Source organism: Saimiri boliviensis, chromosome 12 (assembly GCF_048565385.1).
Source record: "Saimiri boliviensis isolate mSaiBol1 chromosome 12, mSaiBol1.pri, whole genome shotgun sequence".
In the NCBI taxonomy this organism is placed as follows: Eukaryota; Metazoa; Chordata; class Mammalia; order Primates; family Cebidae; genus Saimiri; species Saimiri boliviensis.
This window is the reverse complement of record NC_133460.1, coordinates 88,418,966-88,439,665: the sequence shown is the minus strand read 5'-3', so window position 1 is coordinate 88,439,665 and position 20,700 is coordinate 88,418,966. Positions and strand designations below refer to the sequence as shown.

The 20,700-nt window shown below is 48.6% G+C and overlaps 1 protein-coding gene across 5 annotated transcripts in view; it reads left to right on the top strand.

The window, feature by feature from the left end:
• Positions 1-20,700, top strand: part of SH3PXD2A (SH3 and PX domains 2A) — a 267,638-nt gene that overhangs the window by 85,137 nt on the left and 161,801 nt on the right. For all 5 annotated transcript variants that reach the window (XM_074382818.1, XM_010333118.3, XM_074382817.1 and 2 more), the window contains one exon: positions 13,361-13,436. In XM_074382818.1, the coding sequence (XP_074238919.1) occupies positions 13,361-13,436 (76 nt within the window). The remainder of the gene's footprint in view (positions 1-13,360; positions 13,437-20,700) is intronic.

The following is a 20,700-nucleotide window of genomic DNA, read 5'->3' as shown; positions in this document are numbered from 1 at the left end:
GTATTTATGTGTTCCTCCCAAAATTCATATTTTGCAGCCCTAGCTTCTGGTACCACAGAATGTGACCTTATTTGGGAATAGTTAGGGTCATCAGGATGTAATTAGTTGAGATCATCGGGAGTAGGGTGGCTCCCTAATCTACCATGACTGATGTCCCTATGAAAGCGGAAAATTTAAATGCAGACACACACAGGGAGGTCATCATGTGGAGATGAAGGCAGAGATCAAGGTGATGCTTTTACAAACCAAGGAATGCCATAGATGACTTACATCCCAGATGCTAGGGGACAGGCATGGCACATGCCTCCCTCACAGCCCTCAGAAGGAACCAATCTGCCCACACCTGAATATCGGACTTCTAGCCTCCAGAACTGTGAGACAATCAAATTCTGTTAAGACACCTAGTTTGTGGAACTTTGTTAGACTGGCCCTAGCAAACCAAATAGTTAGAGAAACACACACACACACACACACACACACACACACACACGCATGTACACAATACACTTTTTTTTTTATTATTATTTGAGATGGGGTCTAGCTCTGCCACTCAGGCTGGAGTGCAGTGGCATGATCATGGCTCACTGCAGCCTCAACCTCCTGGGCTCAATTGATCCTCCGTCCTCAGCCTCCCAAGTAGCTGAGACCACAGGTGCACACTACCAAACACAGCTAATTTCTATGTATTTTGTAGAGGTGAAGTCTCGCCATGTTGCCTAGGCTGGTCTGAAGCTCCTGGGCTCAAGCGATCCTTCTGCCTCGGTCGCCCAAAGGGCTGGGAGTACAGGTATGGGCCATGGTGTCTGGCCTATACACTTATGATTTGAACACAGAGAAAGGGGCCGTGAGCCAAATAATATAGGCGGCCTCTAGAAGCTAGAAAAGGCAAAGAAACAGATGCATCTTGAGAGCCCAGGGATGGAAATGGCTCTGCTTTCCCCGACCCAGACACTACGGACAGCAGCTTAGTGAGCGTGTGTCATTACTGAGTGGGCATCTGAGACATCCCACCTGCCAGTCCCCACTCCAGAGATGCCAGCCACATGCAGTGCCATCCTTGAGCTGAGTTCTGGAGATGACTTCTCCATCTTGTCACACAGCTGGTGATGCTTTAGGGCACTCTAATTCCCCCTGAGAGTGGCACATCAGGCATCTGCCCTCAGCCAGCCCTGGTGCCAGCTGTGTGGTCATCCTCAAGTCGCTGGAATAAATGATCAGGGACCTCCACCCTGGATCCCAGCACTTTCTCTGACCCATGGCAGCATTTCATGGAATCCATGAGCAAAGCAATCACTCCGATCCCACTGCTTCTGCTTTCTGTAGCAACCCTGACAGGCCCCCTGCCGAGCGTGAGACCTTGCCATTCCTCCCTCTGGAAGGCCTTCCTCCTATTTCCCCGCTGTCCTTATTCAACGCCTGGCTCTGATGCCTCTTCTGAGACATCCCTTTGCTCACTCCAGCCTCATGGATCTTGTCCCTTCCGAAACTCCCCTCACCTGGCTTGTCATACCACTCAGCCAGTTGACACCCACCTAATGCTGCTAGGTAAGTCCCTTGTGCCCGTGCAGTGTGTCCCAGCTCCCACTCAGATCACGGACCATGACTGATACTCCTGGATCTGCTGATGTGGTAAAGGCCTGGTTGGGAAGGGATATGAAGTGGTGAAGGCGTACATGTTTTCCAGAAAATGGTCAAAGAATTCTCTGACTCGTTAGGGAACTGTAGAACCTGGAGTGGGCTCCCTCTCAGAGTTGGGATGTGTTCTGGCACTGTGTGTCTAGTGAGGCATGGGCCATGTCCCAGTTAAATGCATCCCAGGGTGGACAGGTCCTCTCTGCCTCCTCTCTGTCTCCCTGGGGGTTCCTTCAGGCCCACCTGGGGTGCCAGGTCTTCTCCGTGAAGTGCTGTAGTGATTTCGGCAGGAGCGTCTGCAGGCCCTCTTGTCCACCCGTCTTCAACGTGGCCCTGTCCTGGGAACTTTCTGAGCAAGTGCCATGCCGCCTCATGGCCGTGCCTTCTTTTCGGTTTATGGAACACGTCCACGACAGTGTATTCTCTGGGTTCTCCCATCTTACCTGTTGTCGAGTCTGGCCGGTAGACTGGCTGAGTGACACATGAAAAATTACACTTACACAGGTTTTTGCCTGAGAGGGCGCAGCCAGGGAGCTAGCACCGCTTCGGCTCCTCCGAAGAGTGTCCCTGTGCCATCCCGATCCGCTGGAGAGGCTCCGCATTTATTTAGTACAGATGTAATGACAGAGGTCTCAAGTAAACACCATTAGTGGGTAATTAACATTGCCAACTGGAGTAGAGAGAAGTTCTGCCCAGGGATGATCAAAGGTCCGTCTTAGGACAACAAGCTATTTAGATAAGCTCCTCTACATTCCCTTGTCGTCTGCTCTTTGCTATCAGCTCCAGGTAAGAGGATTCGGCTGCCTCAGCCATAACCCCTTTCCCAAAGCTTTCCCCAAATCTTCCAGTCCTCCAAGAAGATTTGCATCTTTATAGTTTTTCCCACCACCCTGACCGATCTCCTACACCCTGTGAGTTACATCTTCTAACCCCTTTGCATAGACAGGATCAGGGGCTTGGAAAGGGTCACTCGGTCAGCCAGTGTGGCGTTTAGAGCCTGGGCTCCAGACTCACTTGCTCTGCTCGGTGCCCTACGCATGGCCACTCCTAGGGTGACAAGGAGCGGAAGAGAAGTTCCATGAATACTCCTTGGGGAGAGGCCAGTGTTGGCCTCAGCTCCTTCCTGGTTCAAGCTCCACCCCACCTGGTACCTCTGTTCTCCCTGGACCTTGTCCTTGCTCTCCTGGCTGTCCATACTGTAAAACCTGAGAGTCTTTCTTTTTTTCTTGAGACAGGGTCTTGGTCTGTCACCCAGGCTGGAGTGCAGTAGTGTGATCATAGCTCACTGCAGCCTTGAACTCCTGGGCTCAAGCAATATTTCCATCTTGGCCTCCTGATAACTGGGACCGCAGGCACGTGCCACTGTGCCCAGATAATGTTTGAAATTATTATTATTATTATTATTATTATTATTATTAGAGACAGAGTCTTACTCTGTCACCAAGCGCCAGGCTGGAGTGCAGTGGCGCGATCTCAGCTCACTGCAACCTCAAATTATTATTCTTTAGAGACGGGGTCTCACTATGTTGCCCAGGCTGCTCCCAAACTCCTGGGTTCAAGTAATCCTTCCATCTGAGCCTCCCAAAGTGCTGGGATTACATGCATGAGCCACTACACTTGGCCCACCTGCAGATCTGCAGATCTTAGGTTCTCATTCTCTCTCTCTTTTCCTCTTTTTCTTTTTCTTTTTTTTTTTTTTGGCAGGGGAGGGAAGGGGTATTGTTTTGTTTTTTAAAGACAAGTTCTCGCTCTGTTGCCCAAGCTGGGGTGCGGTGGTACAATCATGACTTACTGTATTCTCAGCCTCCTGGGTTCAAGCAATCCTTCCACCTCAGCCTCCCAGGTAGCTGGGACTACAGGTGTGTGCCACCACACCTGACTAATTTTTTTGTTTTTTGTACAGACAAGGTCTCACTATGTTACCCAGGCTGGTCTCAAACTCCTAGACTCAAGTGATCCTACCACGTAAGCATCTGGAGGTCCTGGGTTTACAGGTGTGAACCGCCACACTCAGCCTCTTTTTCCTCTTTTTATTTCTGTATTTTTTTTATTGTGGTAAAATATACAAAACTTAAAAGTTATCATTTTAAATGTTTAAGTGTACATTTCAGTAGCATTAAGTCTATTCACATTGCTGTGTGGCCATCATGCTAGCCTTCTCCAGAGCTTTCTGATTGCTGTTTTCTCTTTCAAGGCCTCATGTCTTATACCTACAGGTTAATTTCTTTTTAATAAGGGTATGAGAATCCTTCAAGTTCCAAAGGTGTGCAGCTCCTGGGGATTCTTTTTGATTTTGTGTGGAACTTCATATTGGTTGTGAATACTGACAGTTTTATTTCTTCCATCTGTCTTTATGCCTCTCCCCTCCCTCCCTCCCCCCATACTCTCTCTCTCTCTCTCTCTCTCTCTCTCTCTCTCTCTCTCTCTCTCTGTGTGTGTGTGTGTGTGTGTGTGTGTGTGTGTGTGTGTGTGTGTGAATTCCTTGGCAAGGATCGTTAGTACAATAATTGATAAAAGTAGTTATCGTGGGTAGTGTCCTTATTTTGTTCCATTGTTTCATCATTGTTTTTTGTTAATAGACGTTTTCAGTTTAAGAAAATTTACTCCAGTTCTTGTTTGCTGATTTGTTTTGGGGGTTTTTTTTTTGAGACAAGGTTTTTGTTTTTGTTTTTTGAGACAAGGTTTTTGTTTTTGTTTTTGTTGGGATAAGGTTGCCCTTGTCTCTGCTGCCCAGGCTGGAGTGCAGGTGGTGTAGTCATGGCTTGCCGTAACCTGGAACTCCTGATCTCCAGCAGCCCTCCTGTCTCAGCCTCCTGAGTAGCTGGGGCTACAGGCCCTTGCCACCACACCTGGCTCACCCAGCTAATTTCTGTATTTTTAGTAGAGACAACGTTCCACCGTGTTGGCCAAGCTGGTCTCGAACTCCTGAACTCAAGTGATCCATCTGCTTCACTTTCCCAAAGTGCTGGGATTACAGGCATGAACCACTGCGCCCTACTGAAAAATTCTTCAACAAAATATTAGCAAGTCAAATCCAGCAGTATCTAGAAAGGAAAGCCCATCATAACCAAGTCGAGTTTATCTCAAAAACTGCAACTTGTTTCAATATTCAAAAGGAATCAGTGTAGTTCACCACATTAACAGAATAGACGGGGGTGGGGGTGGGGGGGTATTGTATCAATAGTATCTTTGTCTTAGACCATTTTGTGTTGTTATAACACAATACCTGAGACTGGAAAAAGGAAGAAGTAAAACTGTATCTTTTATTGGTAACATGATTGTCTATGTAGAAATTAACCAATTTATTCTGAGACTGGGTAATTTATAAAGAAAAGACGATTCTTTAGCTCACAATTCTGTGGACTAGGAAGTTCAAGGGCATGGTCCTGGCTTCTGGTGAGGGCTTTTATGCCATGTCACAATATGGCAATGAAGGTCAAAGGGGACTGGATACGTTAGAAGAGGCAAAACCTGCCTGGGCGCAGTGGCTCATGCACTTTGGGAGGCAGAGGCTGGCGGATCACGAGGTCAGGAGTTTGAGACCAGCCTGGCCAGCATGGTGAAACCCCATCTCTACTAAAAATACAAAAAATTAGCCAGGCATGGTGGCGTGCACCTGTAGTCCCGCTACGCTGGAGGCTGAGGCAGGAGAATTGTTTGAACCTAGCAGGCAGAGGTTGCGGTGAGCCAAGATCACACCACTGCACTCCAGCCTGGACAGCAGAGTGAGACTCTGTTTAAAAAAAAAAAGAAGAGGCAAAACCTAAGATGTGTCCTGGCTTTATGACAGTCCATTCTCACAGGAACTAATTCATTCCTAAGAGAACTAATGTGGTCTCAACAGAGAACTCAGTCACTACCACGAGACTGGCACCAAACCATTCATAAGGGATCTTACTCATGACTGAAACACCTCCCACTAGGCCCCACCTCCCAACATGCCACATTGGGGATCAAATTTCAAAATGCATTTTGGTTAGGACAAACCAGTCATATCCAAACCATAGCAAGTAGTTTCAATAAAGCATCTGGCAAAATTCAGCACGCATTTTTGGTTTTTTAAATCTCAGCAACTAGAAATCTAAGGAAAACTTCCTCACCTGAGCATATACAAAAAACCTGTCACTATGATCATACTCAATGGTGAAAGATCAAATGCTTTCCTCCTAAGATGGGATAAGGCACTAATTTTCTCTCTTACTTTTCTTATTCAAAATTGTGCTGGACAATCTAGCCAGTGAAATAAGGCAAGAAAAGAAACAGGCATGCAGATTGAAAAAAGGAAGAAGTAAAACTTTTTTTTTTTGAGACAGAGTTTCGCTCTTGTTACCCAGGCTGGAGTGCAATGGCGCGACCTCGGCTCACCACAACCTCCGCCTCCTGGGTTCAGGCAATTCTCCTGCCTCAGCCTCCTGAGTAGCTGGGATTACAGGCACGCGCCGCCATGCCCAGCCAATTTTTTGTGTTTTTAGTAGAGACGGGGTTTCACCATGTTGACCAGGATGGTCTCGATCTCTTGACCTCGTGATCCACCCACCTCGGCCTCCCAAAGTGCTGGGATTACAGGCGTGAGCCACCGCGCCCGGCCAAAACTCTCTTTTATTGGTAACATGATTGTCTATGTGGAGAATACTAAGGAATCTCCAAAAAAAAAAAAAAAAAAAGAATTAATTTTAATTAATTTTGTTAAGTAATTTTAACAAAGTTGCAGGATACAAGGTCGACATATAAAAATAAATTATATTTCTGTACACTAGCACCAAACAATTAGAAAATGAAACTAAAACACGAATAATACAAAAACACAAAAACACTTAGTAATGAATTTAATGAATGATGTTCAAGAGCTTTACACTGAAAGCTGTAATACATTGCTGAATGAATTGAAAGAAAATCTAAATACGGGGAAAGATTTACCATGTTCATAGACTGGAACTTTTAATATTGTTAAGATAGCTACTCTTGCTAAGTGTATATATAGGTTCAGCACAATCCTAATTTTTAAACAAAAAAATCCTCAGGAAGGATTCTGATGTTATAGAAATTAACCAATTTATTCTGAAATGTGTTTGAAGATGCATAGGATCTAGAATGACCAAAATAATTTTGAAAAAGAAGAAAAAGTTTGATTTCAAGACTTACTAAAAATCTACAGCAGTCAAAAAAGGATGGTGTTGGTAACAGGTAGATATAGATACAGAAGTAGATATAGATACAGTTATATCAATGGGACAGTATAGACAGTCCAGAAACACACCCACACATATGTAGTTGAATTTTGACATAGGAGTTAATGTAATTCAGTGGGGAAAGGATAGTCTTTTCAACAGATTGTTCTGAAACGATAGTATATCAATACCCAAATATTATTTATGGAGGTTTGATGTTAGATTTAATTTGAACAGAATTCTGCTGAAGTCTTCTTCCTCTTAAAAAAAAAAAAATGATTTGCTAATAACTATTTTAAAGGTGCAGTCCAAGTCCCTCCTAAATCTGTTGTTTTTCTGTCTTCATGTCAGATTGGCTGGGCAGGGGTGCCAAGAACATTCAAGGGCAAAGGGTGCTTGCTCTTGGGTAGCAAGATGCACTCGGGTCGATGTGTAAATCACAAAACACAGTATGTAGTGCTGAAATAGGGAATACAAACCGGAAGTGTTGTGAGAATTCAAAGAAAGGAAGCATGACCTCTGGCTGGGATGGCCAAAGAAGGCTTCCTGTAGGAGGTACCACTTGTAAAGTCATCAAAGAACAGAAGGGATAAGGGAAGTACATTTCGAGCCACAAGGGGTGCACACTTTAAGAATAAACCACACTTATCATTATTGTCCCTCTCTTTTTCTATGATGCTTGCTAAAGTGTCCCCGGCATGTAACATAGGGACTGTTTAGTCCTCAGCTAAATGGAATGAACAGATGAATTCTGAGGTTTCTCGCGATCTCGAATGGTCCCCCACAGAGACTGGTCTCATCTTTTTTTTTTTTTTTAAAGAGAGTTTCGCTCTTATCGCACAGGCTGGAGTGCAATGGGGGAGATCTCGGCTCGCCGTAACCTCCGCCTCCCGGTCTCAAGTGATTCTCCTGCCTCAGCCTCCCGAGTAGCTGGGATTACAGGCTCCCGCCACTACGCCCGGCTAAGTTTTGTATTTTTTGTATTTCTAGTAGAGACGGGTTTCACCCTGTGGTCAGGCTGGTCTGGAACCCCTGACCTCAGGTGATCCGCCCGCCTCGGCCTCCCAAAGTGCCAGGATTACAGGCGTGAACGACCGCGCCTGGCCGTCCCTGTCCCTTTTTAAGGGGCATTTCTGGAACAGGAAAGCCATCAGCTTTTTGTAGTAATGCACTCTTTGTTCTTGAGCTAGATAGTAATGGGCACGATGGATGAAAGTTTGAGGATTGAGGCCGGAAAGCTGGAGTTGCTGGAAGCTCCACCCTCTGGGAGGGGCGAGGAGCCGGCCTCTTGGCTTACAGATGTTCCCCAGCTGGGCCCGCCCGCCCTCGCCCTCCCCAGCGTGGACTGCCGCGGAGCGCTGCCCGGGGAGAGCTGCCGAATCCGCTTTGTCTGGCCGTCGCCAGCGCGTGGAGCCCAGCTGTCCCCTATCTCTCCCACGATCCACCCTTTAGATAAACAGCCTGGCCTCCTCCACACACTGGTTGCGAGGGTCTCCATGAGCCAAACGCCTGTCACTCCAGCCGGGACCCTGGCGATGGGCCCTGCTTTTCCTCCAGCCCGAGTCGGGCCCGCGCCGGAGTGACGGGAGAATCCACTTCCTGCCTGCGAAGGTGGCTCCCCGGGACTCTCCGCTGGGCGGGGCCTTCCCAGAGGGCGGGGCAGCCGGTTCTGGAGACAGCCCCGATTGTTGTCATCTGTGGAAACCAGCCCTGCAAATTGGGTACTGACCGGGTTACAGAGCCCGCTTCGCAGGCTGCCCGGCCCCCTGGGAGGGTGACATTTGCACTCTCTCTCACCGCCCGCCGCTCTGCCGAATTGAGGGCCGCGAGATGCTGAACTGGGCAGCTGCGCCAGCTGCAAGCGCCACACGGAGTGAACTCGGCTGGGCCGCGGTGATTCGGCTTGCTTTTGAGTCTGAGCCTGGACATTTGCTTTTGTTGCAAGTTGTCTTGTGGGCCGAAAAGGTGTGCCGTCCCTAGCAGCTAATTAGCTGTGCTTCCGTTTCTGGTGGCTAGTGGTCCATGAGGGTGAGAGATGACTGACAGGGACAGCAGCCCCAGGACTCTGCTGGCTTAGCCTGGTGGTAGGGTTAGGTGACAGGTGTGGCTGGGCTTAGCCCCTGTGAGGCCCCACGCAGACCCGCTGAATCAGAACCTGCCAAGAACCGTGGATGCATGCGGAAGGTTGTGAAACCCGGCTCTAGAGCTAGCTCCTGAGCTCCTTCATGTGAAGACTGCGGGTGTGTATGTGTGTGTGTGTGTGCAGCGTGTGTGGTGGTGTTGTTTTGACGAAGTCTCGCTCCATCAGGCTGGAGTGCAGTGGTGCGATCTTGGCTCACTGCAGCCTCTGCCTCTCAGGTTGAAGCGACTCTACTGCCTCAGCTGGGACTACAGATAGGCACCACCAAGCCCAGCTAATTTTTGTATATTTTTCAGTAGAGATGGGGTTTCTCAGGCTGCTCTGCAAACTCCTGGCCTCAAGCAGTCCTCTAGCCTTGTCCTCCCAAAGTGCTGGGATTACAGGCACGAGCTGCCACACCCAGCCGCAAGGCTGCAGTTTAACTTATATTTCTAGCACCTAAGACAGAGCCTGACGTGGAGAAGGCGTACAGTAACTGTTCTGGAGGAAAGGAATGAGTGCATGAGGCCTGCCTGCCTCCGCCCACTGCCCACTCCTCAGGGCACCACATTCCCTCTGCACTGTGACTGAGAATTGAAGGCTCTTAGGTCTGAAAGAGATGGAGGAGTCAGAACATAGGCATGTCAGAGCTGGGGGAAGAAAATGAAAAGTTTTTGTAGCCTAACTCCCTCAAGCCCCGGAGAGATACAGCAACTTGGGTGAGGTACCATCACTTGTGTGGCACAGCTGGTCACCTTGTTTTGGGAGGCAGGTGATGGAGAGAAGAACAAATCATTTCATACCTGGGCCCATGTTGCTGAGCCCACCATCTCAGTACTGTGGAGCATTTCTCAGAGGCCCCAATAACATGTTAGTTATCCATTTATTAATTCTCATTCTTCTTATGGAAAAGATTTAAGGTATTTATGAACATGCATAGAATACAAGATAAAAAGTAAAAAGGAATACATTGGTATTAAGGAAACGTGCACAGACGCGTGAACAAGGGTATTCACTATAGTGCTGTATATAGCAGTGAAACGTCAGAAACAACCTAAATCTCCAACAGTAGGGAGTGGGTAAATACACTATGGCTCATCCAGACACTGAAATTCTGTGTCCCGATTAAGAATGCTGACCGGACGCAGTGGCTCACGCCTGTAATCTCAGTGTTTTGGGAGGCCAAGGTAGGAGGATCGCTTGAAGCCAGGATCTTCAGAACAGCCTCACAGTGAAATCCCATCCCTACAAAATAATTTTTTACACTAGCTGGGCATTGTGGCGCACATCTAGTCCTAATTATAACAGAGGCTGAAGTGGGAGGATCACTTGAGCCCAGGAGTTTGAGGCTGCAGTAAGCTATGATTACACAGTGTACTCCAGCCTGGGCAGCAGAGTGAGACCCGATCTGTCGCGAAAAAAAAAATGCTGTATGAAAGTATTCATTGACATGGAAAAATGTTTCATTATATAGTGTAAAAGTATTGGTGGGTTTGTTTTATTTGCATGCATGGGAAAATGCCTAGCAAGGATAGATATTCCAAAATATTAATGTCAGAGGAGAGATTATGAGTGATTCTTACTCTCTTTTTGACCAGCCACTGCTTCTGGAACTTCTAGTTTTTTCCCTTAGTGAACATGAATTACTTAAGTCGTAATGTAATATAGAAATGAAATTTACAAAAACAGTATGGGTGAGGAAAAGGAAAAAACAGTAATCTGAATCTGTGTAGAATTTATGTGAAAATGAATTAACTTTAAAAATCCTTTGCTGAACATGTAGGTGTAGGAAAGAAAAAAAAAAGTCCTGTTTATAGTGTTATGGCCCAGTTGCTGTTTTTACACATAGCAGGTAATTATTAAATGTTTGAGAGTTTGACTTCAACATTGAAAACTCATGTGGCCAGGCGCGGTGGCTCACACCTGTAATCCCAGCACTTTGGGAGGCTGAGGCAGGTGGATCACTTGAGGTAGGGAGTTCGAGACCAGACTGGCCAACATGGCGAAATCCCATCTCTACTAAAAATACAAATGTTAGCCAGGTGTGGTGGCACACACTTGTAATCTCAGCTATAAGAATCGCTTGATCCTGGGAGGGAGAGGTTGCAGTGAGCTGAGGTCATGCCACTGCACTCCAGCCTGGGTGACAGAGCAGGACTCTGTCTCACAAAAAAAAAAAAAGAAAGAAAAGAAAAGAAAAAGAAAAAGAAAAATTCATGAGCCAGCTTTTGCTAAATATCCATCTGTATTCAGGGAAGTGAAAGTTAATCATGCTGCAGTCTCTCTCTTGTTTTGAATGGAATCACCAGTGACCTGCCCTTCATTATATGGGATCTAAATAGCCTGGGTATGTTGGGTAATTATTATGCAAGAGACAGTTCTAAAATTGTGTATTAGAGATGGATGGGTGGATGAAGAGATGGATGGATGGAAAGGGATGCACGCGCACACACACACACACACACACACACGCACACGAGTCTAGCCTAGGATCATGCTATAGCTTGGATATTTATTCCTCCCAAACCTCATATTGAAATTTGATACCGAGTGTTGGAGGTGGGCCTAATGGGAGGTGTTTGGGTCACTGGGGCTGATCCCTCATGAATAGTTGGTGCTGTCCTCCTGGTAATGAGTGAGTCCCAAGAGAGCTGGTTAAAAAGAGCCTGGCACCTCCCCCTTGCCCTCTGCTTCCTGTCTTGCCCTGTGATCTCTGCACACGCCCGCTCCCCTTCGCCTTCTGCCGTGAGTGGAAGCAGCCTGAGGCTTCACCAGATGCCCAGTAGAATTGTGTGAGCCAAGCTAAATAAGCTTTTTTTTTTTTTTTTTTTTTTCATAAATTACCCAGCCTTGGGTATTCCTTTACAGCAACACTAAACAGACTTTCACCACCTCCAATGCTAACATCTTGGTCCAAGTTGCCTTCAGCAGGATCCTAACTGGTCTCCCTGCTTCCACCTTGTGGTCCATTCCCTGCACCGTAGCTAGAGCCGTCTTTTCTAAGTGTGAAGCAGATCATCTCTCTCTGCACAGAACCCTCCAGGACTTCCCCTTCCCTCACGATAAGCCTCGAGTTTTCACCACAGCCTCACCGGGCCCTCCATGCCCTGGCCCATCCTGCCTCTCAGATCTCACTGGCTGTTCCTCTGCTCCTGGCTCATACTGCTCTGGCCACATTGCCCTTGTCTGGTTCTTTGCATGTCCTGCTTCCCTGCCTGAAAGGTTCTCCCTCTCCAGGGTAGCTTGCTTCTCGCCCCCTGCAGGTCTCTGCAGAATTGCTAGCTCGGGGTCAGGCCTTCCTTGTCGCCCTATATAAAGTGACAACTTGTGTTCTGTTCAAGTACCTTATCCTACTCGATTTTCCTCTGCAGCACTGATCTGATCTTCCCTTGCATATGACATATTTATTTGTTTACTGTTTGTCTCCCTCCACTAGAGTGTAAACTCCCAGAGGGCAGGGATTTTGTCTGTTTTCTTTACTGCCCTTTCCTTAGTGCCCCATGCTGTAAAGTACATACTCAATATATATCTTAAGGACTGATTGGACTTCAAAGATCATGTGTTTGATCCGTCTTATTCTACCAAGGAGGGGCCTGAAGCTCAACCTTGAGAGGCTCCATTCTTTGCCTGAGGTCACACAGCTGGGGCAGCAGGACTAGATCATGACTCCCCTCCTGCCTGTGCCTCGGAAAGGAGATCAGCCACACACAAAGGGGCCCTGGCCTCATCCATCCTGTGTCCTGTGCGTTTTTCCCGTTTACATAGAATTTCAGCCCAGAATAGCAAAGAAAAAACAGTTATTTCTCCAGAACCCTGGAAACTCTTCCAGTGGGTCTGTCCCTGGAAAAACAGCAGCGATCTCAGGGTGGGAAGGTAGGAAGCGGAGGAGGGGTCTTCCGGCAGCGGGGGCAATGGGATGGATTTGGTTTTGCAATTAAAATAACAGCTGAGTCTGTTTCCACAGCACAGTTCGGGAAGGTGGGTGGTCTGTCTAAAGTATCAGGCGGGGCCTTCCCCCATCCTCGCCCAAGAGGGTTTGGGATGGCCCGTGGCTGAAGGATTCACATCACAGATGAAGTAAGAAAGAAACTGGGCCCAGAGGAGCCTCTGGAAACTCTATGGGCAGCCTGGCCTGAAAGCCTCTGGTCCCCACTTCAGCCTTCCTTGGGTGATCTCCTGACCCCACCCGCACCGCCACCCCCACACACACTCCTACCTGCTTCCTGAGATTGGTCAGTTGCCCTCTTTGATGCAGAGAGAGCTTTGGCCTCCTCCCTCTCACGCCCCATGCAGTTTGTTAATCGTCTGTGAAATGAGGGATCTCAGCCGTTACTCATCCGTGTGAGGACAGTGGGGCCCTGGAGCAGTGGAGTGGAGTGGGGAAGGGATGATGAGGAACGTTCTGGTCTTCTGAATCCTGTCCCTCTGTCTGGCTTCTCAGATGCAGCTTTTGGATAAGTTTCCAATTGAAGGTGGCCAGAAGGACCCCAAGCAAAGGATCATCCCCTTCCTCCCAGGTAAGCACTGGGTGGCTCCACCCAGGGATGGGGATAAGTGGGGAAGGATTGGTCCTTCCTTAGTGGGAGAAGAGGCTACTAATCAGCAAATTCTGGGCTGGGCAAGCATGGGAATCTGCATAGGAACAGTTCCCCCAGGGCATTTGGAAGCTCTGGACTACGAAAGCCTCAGTCCCCCAAATGGCTTCTCCCACTGTTGCAAGACCGTCTCTGCTGGCTCCTGGCCTGCAGCTTCCGAGGAGTTTCTCCAACTCCTGGACTTTGGTCTCCTTTTCACAAAAAGCACAAAGAGACCAAGTTCTCCTGTGAGCGGACGCCGAGCCGCAGGCTGAGCTCTTTGTACTGACTCCTGTTCTAATCACAGATACATTGAGCACTCTCCCTGGCCTCATCTCTTTCGGTCCTCACGTTGCCTTATACAGAAGAGGCAGCTCACAACATTTTGGAGCATGTTTAAGGCATTCAGTTATGTTATGTAATTTAGAGGAAAGCTCAGGTGTATCATAACCTGTTATTTTGATGATGTCTCAAGTGTGTATAGACATTTATAGCTACGGAGTGCTTTTTTGTTATCATATGCACATTGCCATACTGAGGCGTGTACTACAATCTTCCCCAGTGGGTGAAGATGTTGGATTCAGACAGGTTAAAGAACTGCCCATAAGCCGGGCGCAGTGGCTCATGCCTGTAATCTCAGCACTTTGGGAGGCCGAGGTGGGTGGATCATGAGGTTAGGAGTTCGAGACCAGCCTGGCCAACATGGTGAAACCCCGTCTCTACTAAAAATACAAAAAAATAAGCTAGGTGTGGTAGTCCCAGCTACTTGTGAGGCTGAGACAGGAGAATCACTTGAACCCAGGAGGTAGAAGTTGCAGTGAGCCAAGATCACACCACTGCACTCTAGCCTGGCGACAGAGGGAAACCCTGTCTCAAAAAACAAACAAACAAAAAATGCCCATAAAAGTGGCAGAGCTGAGGCATAAACTCTGGCCTCCTGGTCCTGTCGAGCAACACTATCTCCTGGCTCTCCAGAACCCCTGCCATTCCCTAGGAGAGCTCCCTTCACAGTGGGCTCCCCGTTGGGCTCTTGCTGGCCCTGGACTTGTGCAGGTCAGCCTCAGGACCACAGTGATCCATCTGACCTTGGCAAAAGGAGGGCCTGCATCTTGCTAACCCCGGCACACTGCCAGCCCACAGCCAGTACCTACTTGCTGATTTGAAAACAAATGTAAGGGCACCTCCCTCACAGAGTGGCTCCTCTCTGAAAGGTGTTTCTCCTGTGTTCCTCCATCCTCAAAAGCAGCGAAATATGTGAGTGCCTGTCACCGCCTGTCCCCGGAGTCTTATGCTATATATAGCTAGAGCTAATTTAGCTACAAGGAAGAACTTCTAAATCCCAGTTTGGGCAAGACCGGAACCAGTCAGCGGTGGCGTAGGGAGTCTCAGCCCCTGGCCTCCCTCCACGGAGGCAAGGGATTGCTTCTCCATTCCTGGCCTAGGAGTTCATATGGGGTGACTTGTGTGCCTTGCTTGGCTTTGCACTGGGTCTTGAATGGAATGTCCAGCATCCAGATTGGTGACAACCTTAGATGGTTGTAGTGTCTGTAAGCTCGGTGCCAGGGTCTGGTAGCCCAGCTGGGACACTGTGGGCACATGTGTCCTAGAGGCAGCCTGAGGCTACAGCATGGTGGCCTGGCCTTAGGGCATGAAGGTTGTCTGTTTGCTCCAGAAGAATGGGCTTCTTGGCCGGTCTTGATGGCTCATGCCTGTAATCCCAGCACTTTGGGAGGCCGAGGAGGGTGGATCACCTGAGATCAGGAGTTCAAGAGCAGCGTGGCCAACATGGCGAAACTCCATCTCTACTAAAAATACGAAAGTTAGCTGGGCATAGTGGCACATGCCTATAAGCCCAGCTACTCAAAAGAGATTGAATCCTCAATCTCAAGATTCCATACCCGGAAAATACAGCCAACACCAGAACTGTCATTCCTGACCCCTGGGTCAGGGCTCCCTTTCACATCAGCTGCCCAGGAGCCAAGAACACAACAGCTGCCACAGGACTGAGGACCTCTCTGACCTTCAGTTTCCTCTTATGGGATTGCAGTGAGGATTCAAATAATTTATGCAAAACACTTTGCACCATGTCTGTCTTACAGTACATACTCAATAAATGGCAGTTGTTAATTAAGAAAGTCACCTTCCCCCACACTCCCACACAACCATCATCTACTGGGCAAAGTCAAGCATGGGGACACCTTCCAGCCCCCGTGCAGATGTGACCGGTGCGTAGCAGGTGATACTGTCAGGAGGAATGAGGCTCACTTGCCCCCACCCCGTGCCCTCCTTTTCCTGGCTTGTCTTTTTCCCTTGCGTTTCTCCAGCAGGGTTCCCTCTGAGACTCTTCTGTTCGGCTCACTCAGTCTCCAGGACTTCAGATTGGACATTGCTGGTCATTTGGAATCCTACCCTGAGGCTCCCAAGCCCTGTCCCTGGCCTTCCCCCTGCTCACTAGAAACTGCCTTAACCCTGTCATGCTCTGCTCACCCCTTAGCTCGGACATGAAGGGAAAAGACTAAGGAAAAAATCACCCAACACACTCAGAACCTAGCCAGGGCAAGCTGAGTGGGTGTGAAGATTCCCCATCCACCCCCACCGCCCTGATGCACCGGAGTCTTAGGAGGAGAGGGTGTCAGAGAAGGGCAGTGATGAACACTGCCTGCCTTAAGTCAAGTTCCTTGAATGCAGAGCCTGAGGCGAGGATTCAGCTGCACGTGGCTTTTGAGGTTCTGCTCTCCTGTGAATTTCTTGTGGCAGGGAAAGAAGCAGGATGGGGCAGGGGAGGAAGTGAGGCAGAAATGTGGGTTCAGCTAAGTCTAGCCTCCACCTGGTCCCACGGGGAGCTCTGGAGGGTGAATGGTACCACAGAACTCTCCCGTCTTAGAGGACAGCTTTATACCACCCCCGACCCCACATCAGTCATCCATTGTCTGTGGGTTGCCTCCTCCTCCGAAGGGTGTGGAGCATGGGCACAGGGGCTCTGATGGCCAGGAGCATGCATCTGAAGAAGGGCAGCTGGGACCCCTAGCAGCAGCTCATACTCACAGCACTGATGGGAGGAGCCTCCGCTGGTACAAGGGCTCTGGAGAGCATCTGCTCTGCACGCTGACATCAGCTCGGGACTCTGCTTCTGCTTCCCTGCCTCTAGGGAGGGTGTCTGAAGCCACCTGCCGATTCTCCCAGGCTTACCTTCAGCAGCAGTGACTCAGCAGAACCCCAGAGAACTTGACAGTCTCACAACCCAGAGAGGGTTAGGAGCCAGCCTTGGGAACAGCCTTACCAGCCCTTTGCCTCACTTGAAATGCCAGAGCAAGGAAATCCCAAGGGGTGGAAGCAGAGAGCACCCATTATTTCCAGAAAGGTCTCGATTTCAGCTCCAGAGATGCTGGAACGTGATGAGCATTTCTGCCGCCCAAGTGTGGGGTCTGGGGGATGTGCTTGGAGTGTTAGGACAGCTGATTCGCTTTGGCCCACATGGCTGCAGGCTCATGGCTGAGGGCTCGTAGAAGTGACTGGCGTGTGGAGCTGACAGAAAGCAGCAGAATTAGAGAAGAAAGGAACCCACGGCTTGGTTACATGCTTGCCCATCTGCCAGTCACATCCTGGCAGAAAATCTCACACATGGGCCATAAGTCTTGGGACCTAGGACACAGGTTTGTGATATGTCTGGGTGGTGTAATGACCAGAGTTCAGGGTCAGCCTATAGATTTTTTTTTTTTTTTTGAGACGGAGTTTCACTCTTGTTACCCAGGCTAGAGTGCAATGGTGCGATCTCAGCTCACCGCAGCCTCCGCCTCCTGGGTTCAGGCAATTCTCCTGCCTCAGCCTCCTGAATAGCTGGGATTACAGGCACGCGCCACCATGCCCAGCTAATTTTTTATATTTTTAGTAGAGACAGGGTTTCACCATGTTGACCAGGATAGTCTCGATCTCTTGACCTCGTGATCCACCCGCCTCGGCCTCCCAAAGTGCTGGGATTACAGGCGTGAGCCACTGCGCCCGGCCAGCCTATAGATTTATAAAGTGGTGAGTGCCCCGGGCTCCTGTGGTCAAAGGCAGAAGCTCCATCACTGGAGAAGCGGACTCAGGCAGTGCCCATGGGCCCTTGGGGGACAGATGGAGGGTTGTGCAGTGGGGCTGCAGTTGGGGGTAAGGATTGGGGGTCTGAGGGTAGGGCCAACAAGGTGGTAGAGTGGGGAGCCGGTACGCTGCTGACCCAGGGATCTCACATTCCATACCCATCAAATCCTATGTAAAAGTTTGTAGGGGAACTGCCCACGAGAGAGCCCCCTAATGGTTTTCACTGCTTTCTGGACCCTGGAAGTGAAACTCCTCTGTGCCTAGGACCACCAGCCTTTATGAAGTCCGCAGAGTCCTGGAAGGGCTAGGAGAAGCTGTGGACCCCATGAGGGACTGGCAAATCTCCAGCAAGGCATCCTGGGAAAGAAAATCCAGTAGCTTCACCGGCAGGAAGAGGCAGAGAGTTACTCCAGAGCCCAGGCACCCTCAAGAGTGGTGTGAGGGCAAGGGGTAGAGGGAAAGGAAAGGAGCCCCTCCAGGCCTATGCCTCCAAACCCCATATTAGGTGAGACCGAGGGAGACACGCCCTTCTCTTTTGCTGGCCTTTGCAGCCTCCCTTTGACAAGGCCCTTATCCACTTCCGTCATGTTTCTATCATAAGGCTAGATAAGGGTGCTTTGTTAAGACACGTTGGGCGCGATGGCTCACGCCTGCAATCCCAGCACTTTGGGAGGCGAGATGGTGGGTCACTTGAGGCCAGGAGTTCCAGACCAGCCTAGCCAACATGGTGAAACCCGCATCTCTACTAAAAATGCAGCAAAAACGTTGGCCAGGCATAGTGGTGCTATAGTAGCTATAGTCTCAGCTACTCAGGAGACTAAGGTGGGAGAATTGCTTAGACCTAGGAGGCAGAGGTTGCTCGCCAAGATCGTGCCACTGAACTCTAGCCTGGGCGACAGGGCGAGACTGTCTTAAAAAAAAAAAAAAAAAAAAAAAAAAGACTTACTGATTGCTCCTAGTGTGTACCTAGCCTTGTCCTAGCACTGTGCATACCTTCTTCCCTCCAGTCTCACTGCAGGTGGCTTTATCCCCATTTTGGAGAGAAGCCGAATCACTCTTCACTATCACTTAGCCATACTGTGGCAGAGCTGTGATTCTGGGGCCGTATTGCTTTCCTTGGGCAAGAAGGAATTGCCACAAGAGCTTCAGCTAGACTCTGTCCTTGTCCTTCCCTTCTTGCCTCCACACCTCTGGGGTTAGGGACCTGAGAGGTTCTGCCTGAGACAGAGCAGACAGTCGAGTCCCTCCCTCAGGCCGTCATTGCTATGTCATGTTTCAGGAGTGTCCTGTGTGGGGAAGCAGGTGGCTTGAACCTCACAGGGACTCAGGCGACCTGTAAGGGCTCTCTCATTCCATTGAGTGGCTGAGGTAATTACTCACCAGCACAGAGTAATTGACATATTTCTTGCAGTTAAACCAATTAACTTGTTATTATTTTAGTGATTACAAATAAGATAGCCCAAGGCTTTCAGAGCACTGTCTTTGTTTAATTACGATCTAACAGGTTTGGCTATTTGGTTTCCTAACAGCATTTTTAAAAACTTCTTATTTTGAAATAATGAGAGACCCACAAGAGGTTGCAAAAATACTAGGCACTCTACATCCCCCGCTCCAGCTCCACTGCTGTACTGCGGGGTGGCTGGCATGATTCCCATTTTAAGGAGAGGTCAAACCACTTTTCACCATCACATCACTTCCCCGCAATGGTAACATCTTGTGTAACTGCGGTATGTTATCAAAACCAGGAAATGAATATTGGCACAACTCAACGAACTAGACCACAGGCCTGAGTAATTGATTTTTATTTTATGGAGGTGGAGAGTGTATTAAACAAGTGTGCCAGCGGGGCTCTAGGAAGGAGGCAGTGGTTTGATAATGGTCCCTAAGAAACTCCACTCCCAGGCCCAGCCTCTCGGCATTCCCAACCTCCACAAAAAGGTGTATTCCAGCAACCTATGCAACTTCAGCTCTTTGAAACAAATAACATTATCTTTTAGGTGTCCAAAGTGTTATATTTAAAAGAGGCATGTAATAAATCCTGTTGCAAAGCAAGGCACTTTTTTTTTTTTTCATTTTCTTTTAAGTATTCATGGCTGGGTGCAGTGGCTCACGCCTGTATTCCCAGCAACTCAGTAGGCTGAAACCAGAGGATCGCTTGAGCATAAGAGTTTAAGACCAGCCTGGGCAACATAGCAAGACGCTGTCTCTAAAACAAACAAACAAAAAACGTATTTTTACTCCAGCTCTCTTTTAATATTTTGTATATGTGTGTGTGTGTGTGTGCGTGTGTGTGTGTGTGTGTGTATATACACACATATATATATACACACACACACACACACACACATATATATATATATATACTTTTTTTTCTTGAGACAGAGTCTTACTGTGTCACCCAGGCTGGAGTGCAATGGCGCAATCTCTGCTCACTGCAACCTCCACCTCCCAGGTTCAAATGACTTTCCTGCCTCAGCCTCCCAAGTAGGCGGGACTACAGGTGTGTGCCACCATGCCCAGCTAATTTTTGTATTTTTTAGTAAAGATGGGGTTTCACCATGTTGGCCAGGCTGGTCTCGAACTCCTGACCTTGTGATCCGCCTGCCTCAGCCTCCCAAAGTGCTGGGATTACAGGCATGAGCCACCGTGCCCAGCCCACATGTTTTTTTAAAATACATATACATATGTTTTTAAAAATACATATACATATTTAATACATATGAAATATATATATGTATATATATTTGAGACAGAGTCTCGCTTTGTTGCACAGGCTGGGGTACGGTAGTACAATCACAGCTCACTGCAGCCTCCACCTCCAGTGTTCAATCTGTCCTACCACCTTGGACAAGTAGCTGAGACTACAGGTGCACGCCACCACACCTGGCTAATTTTTGTTCTTTTTGTAGAGACAGGGTTTCCTCATGTTGCTCAGGCTGGTCTTAAACTCCTGGACTCAAGTGACCCACCTGCCTTGGCCTCCCAAAGTATTGGGATTACAGGTGTGAGCCACTGCACCTGGCCTGGTTTATGTACATTTTTATACTTTGGGACTTCTCATATTCCTCCAAGTTTCATAGGTATAATAAGACAGGCTTGGGTGAATGCCTGCACATGCAGTGAGCTA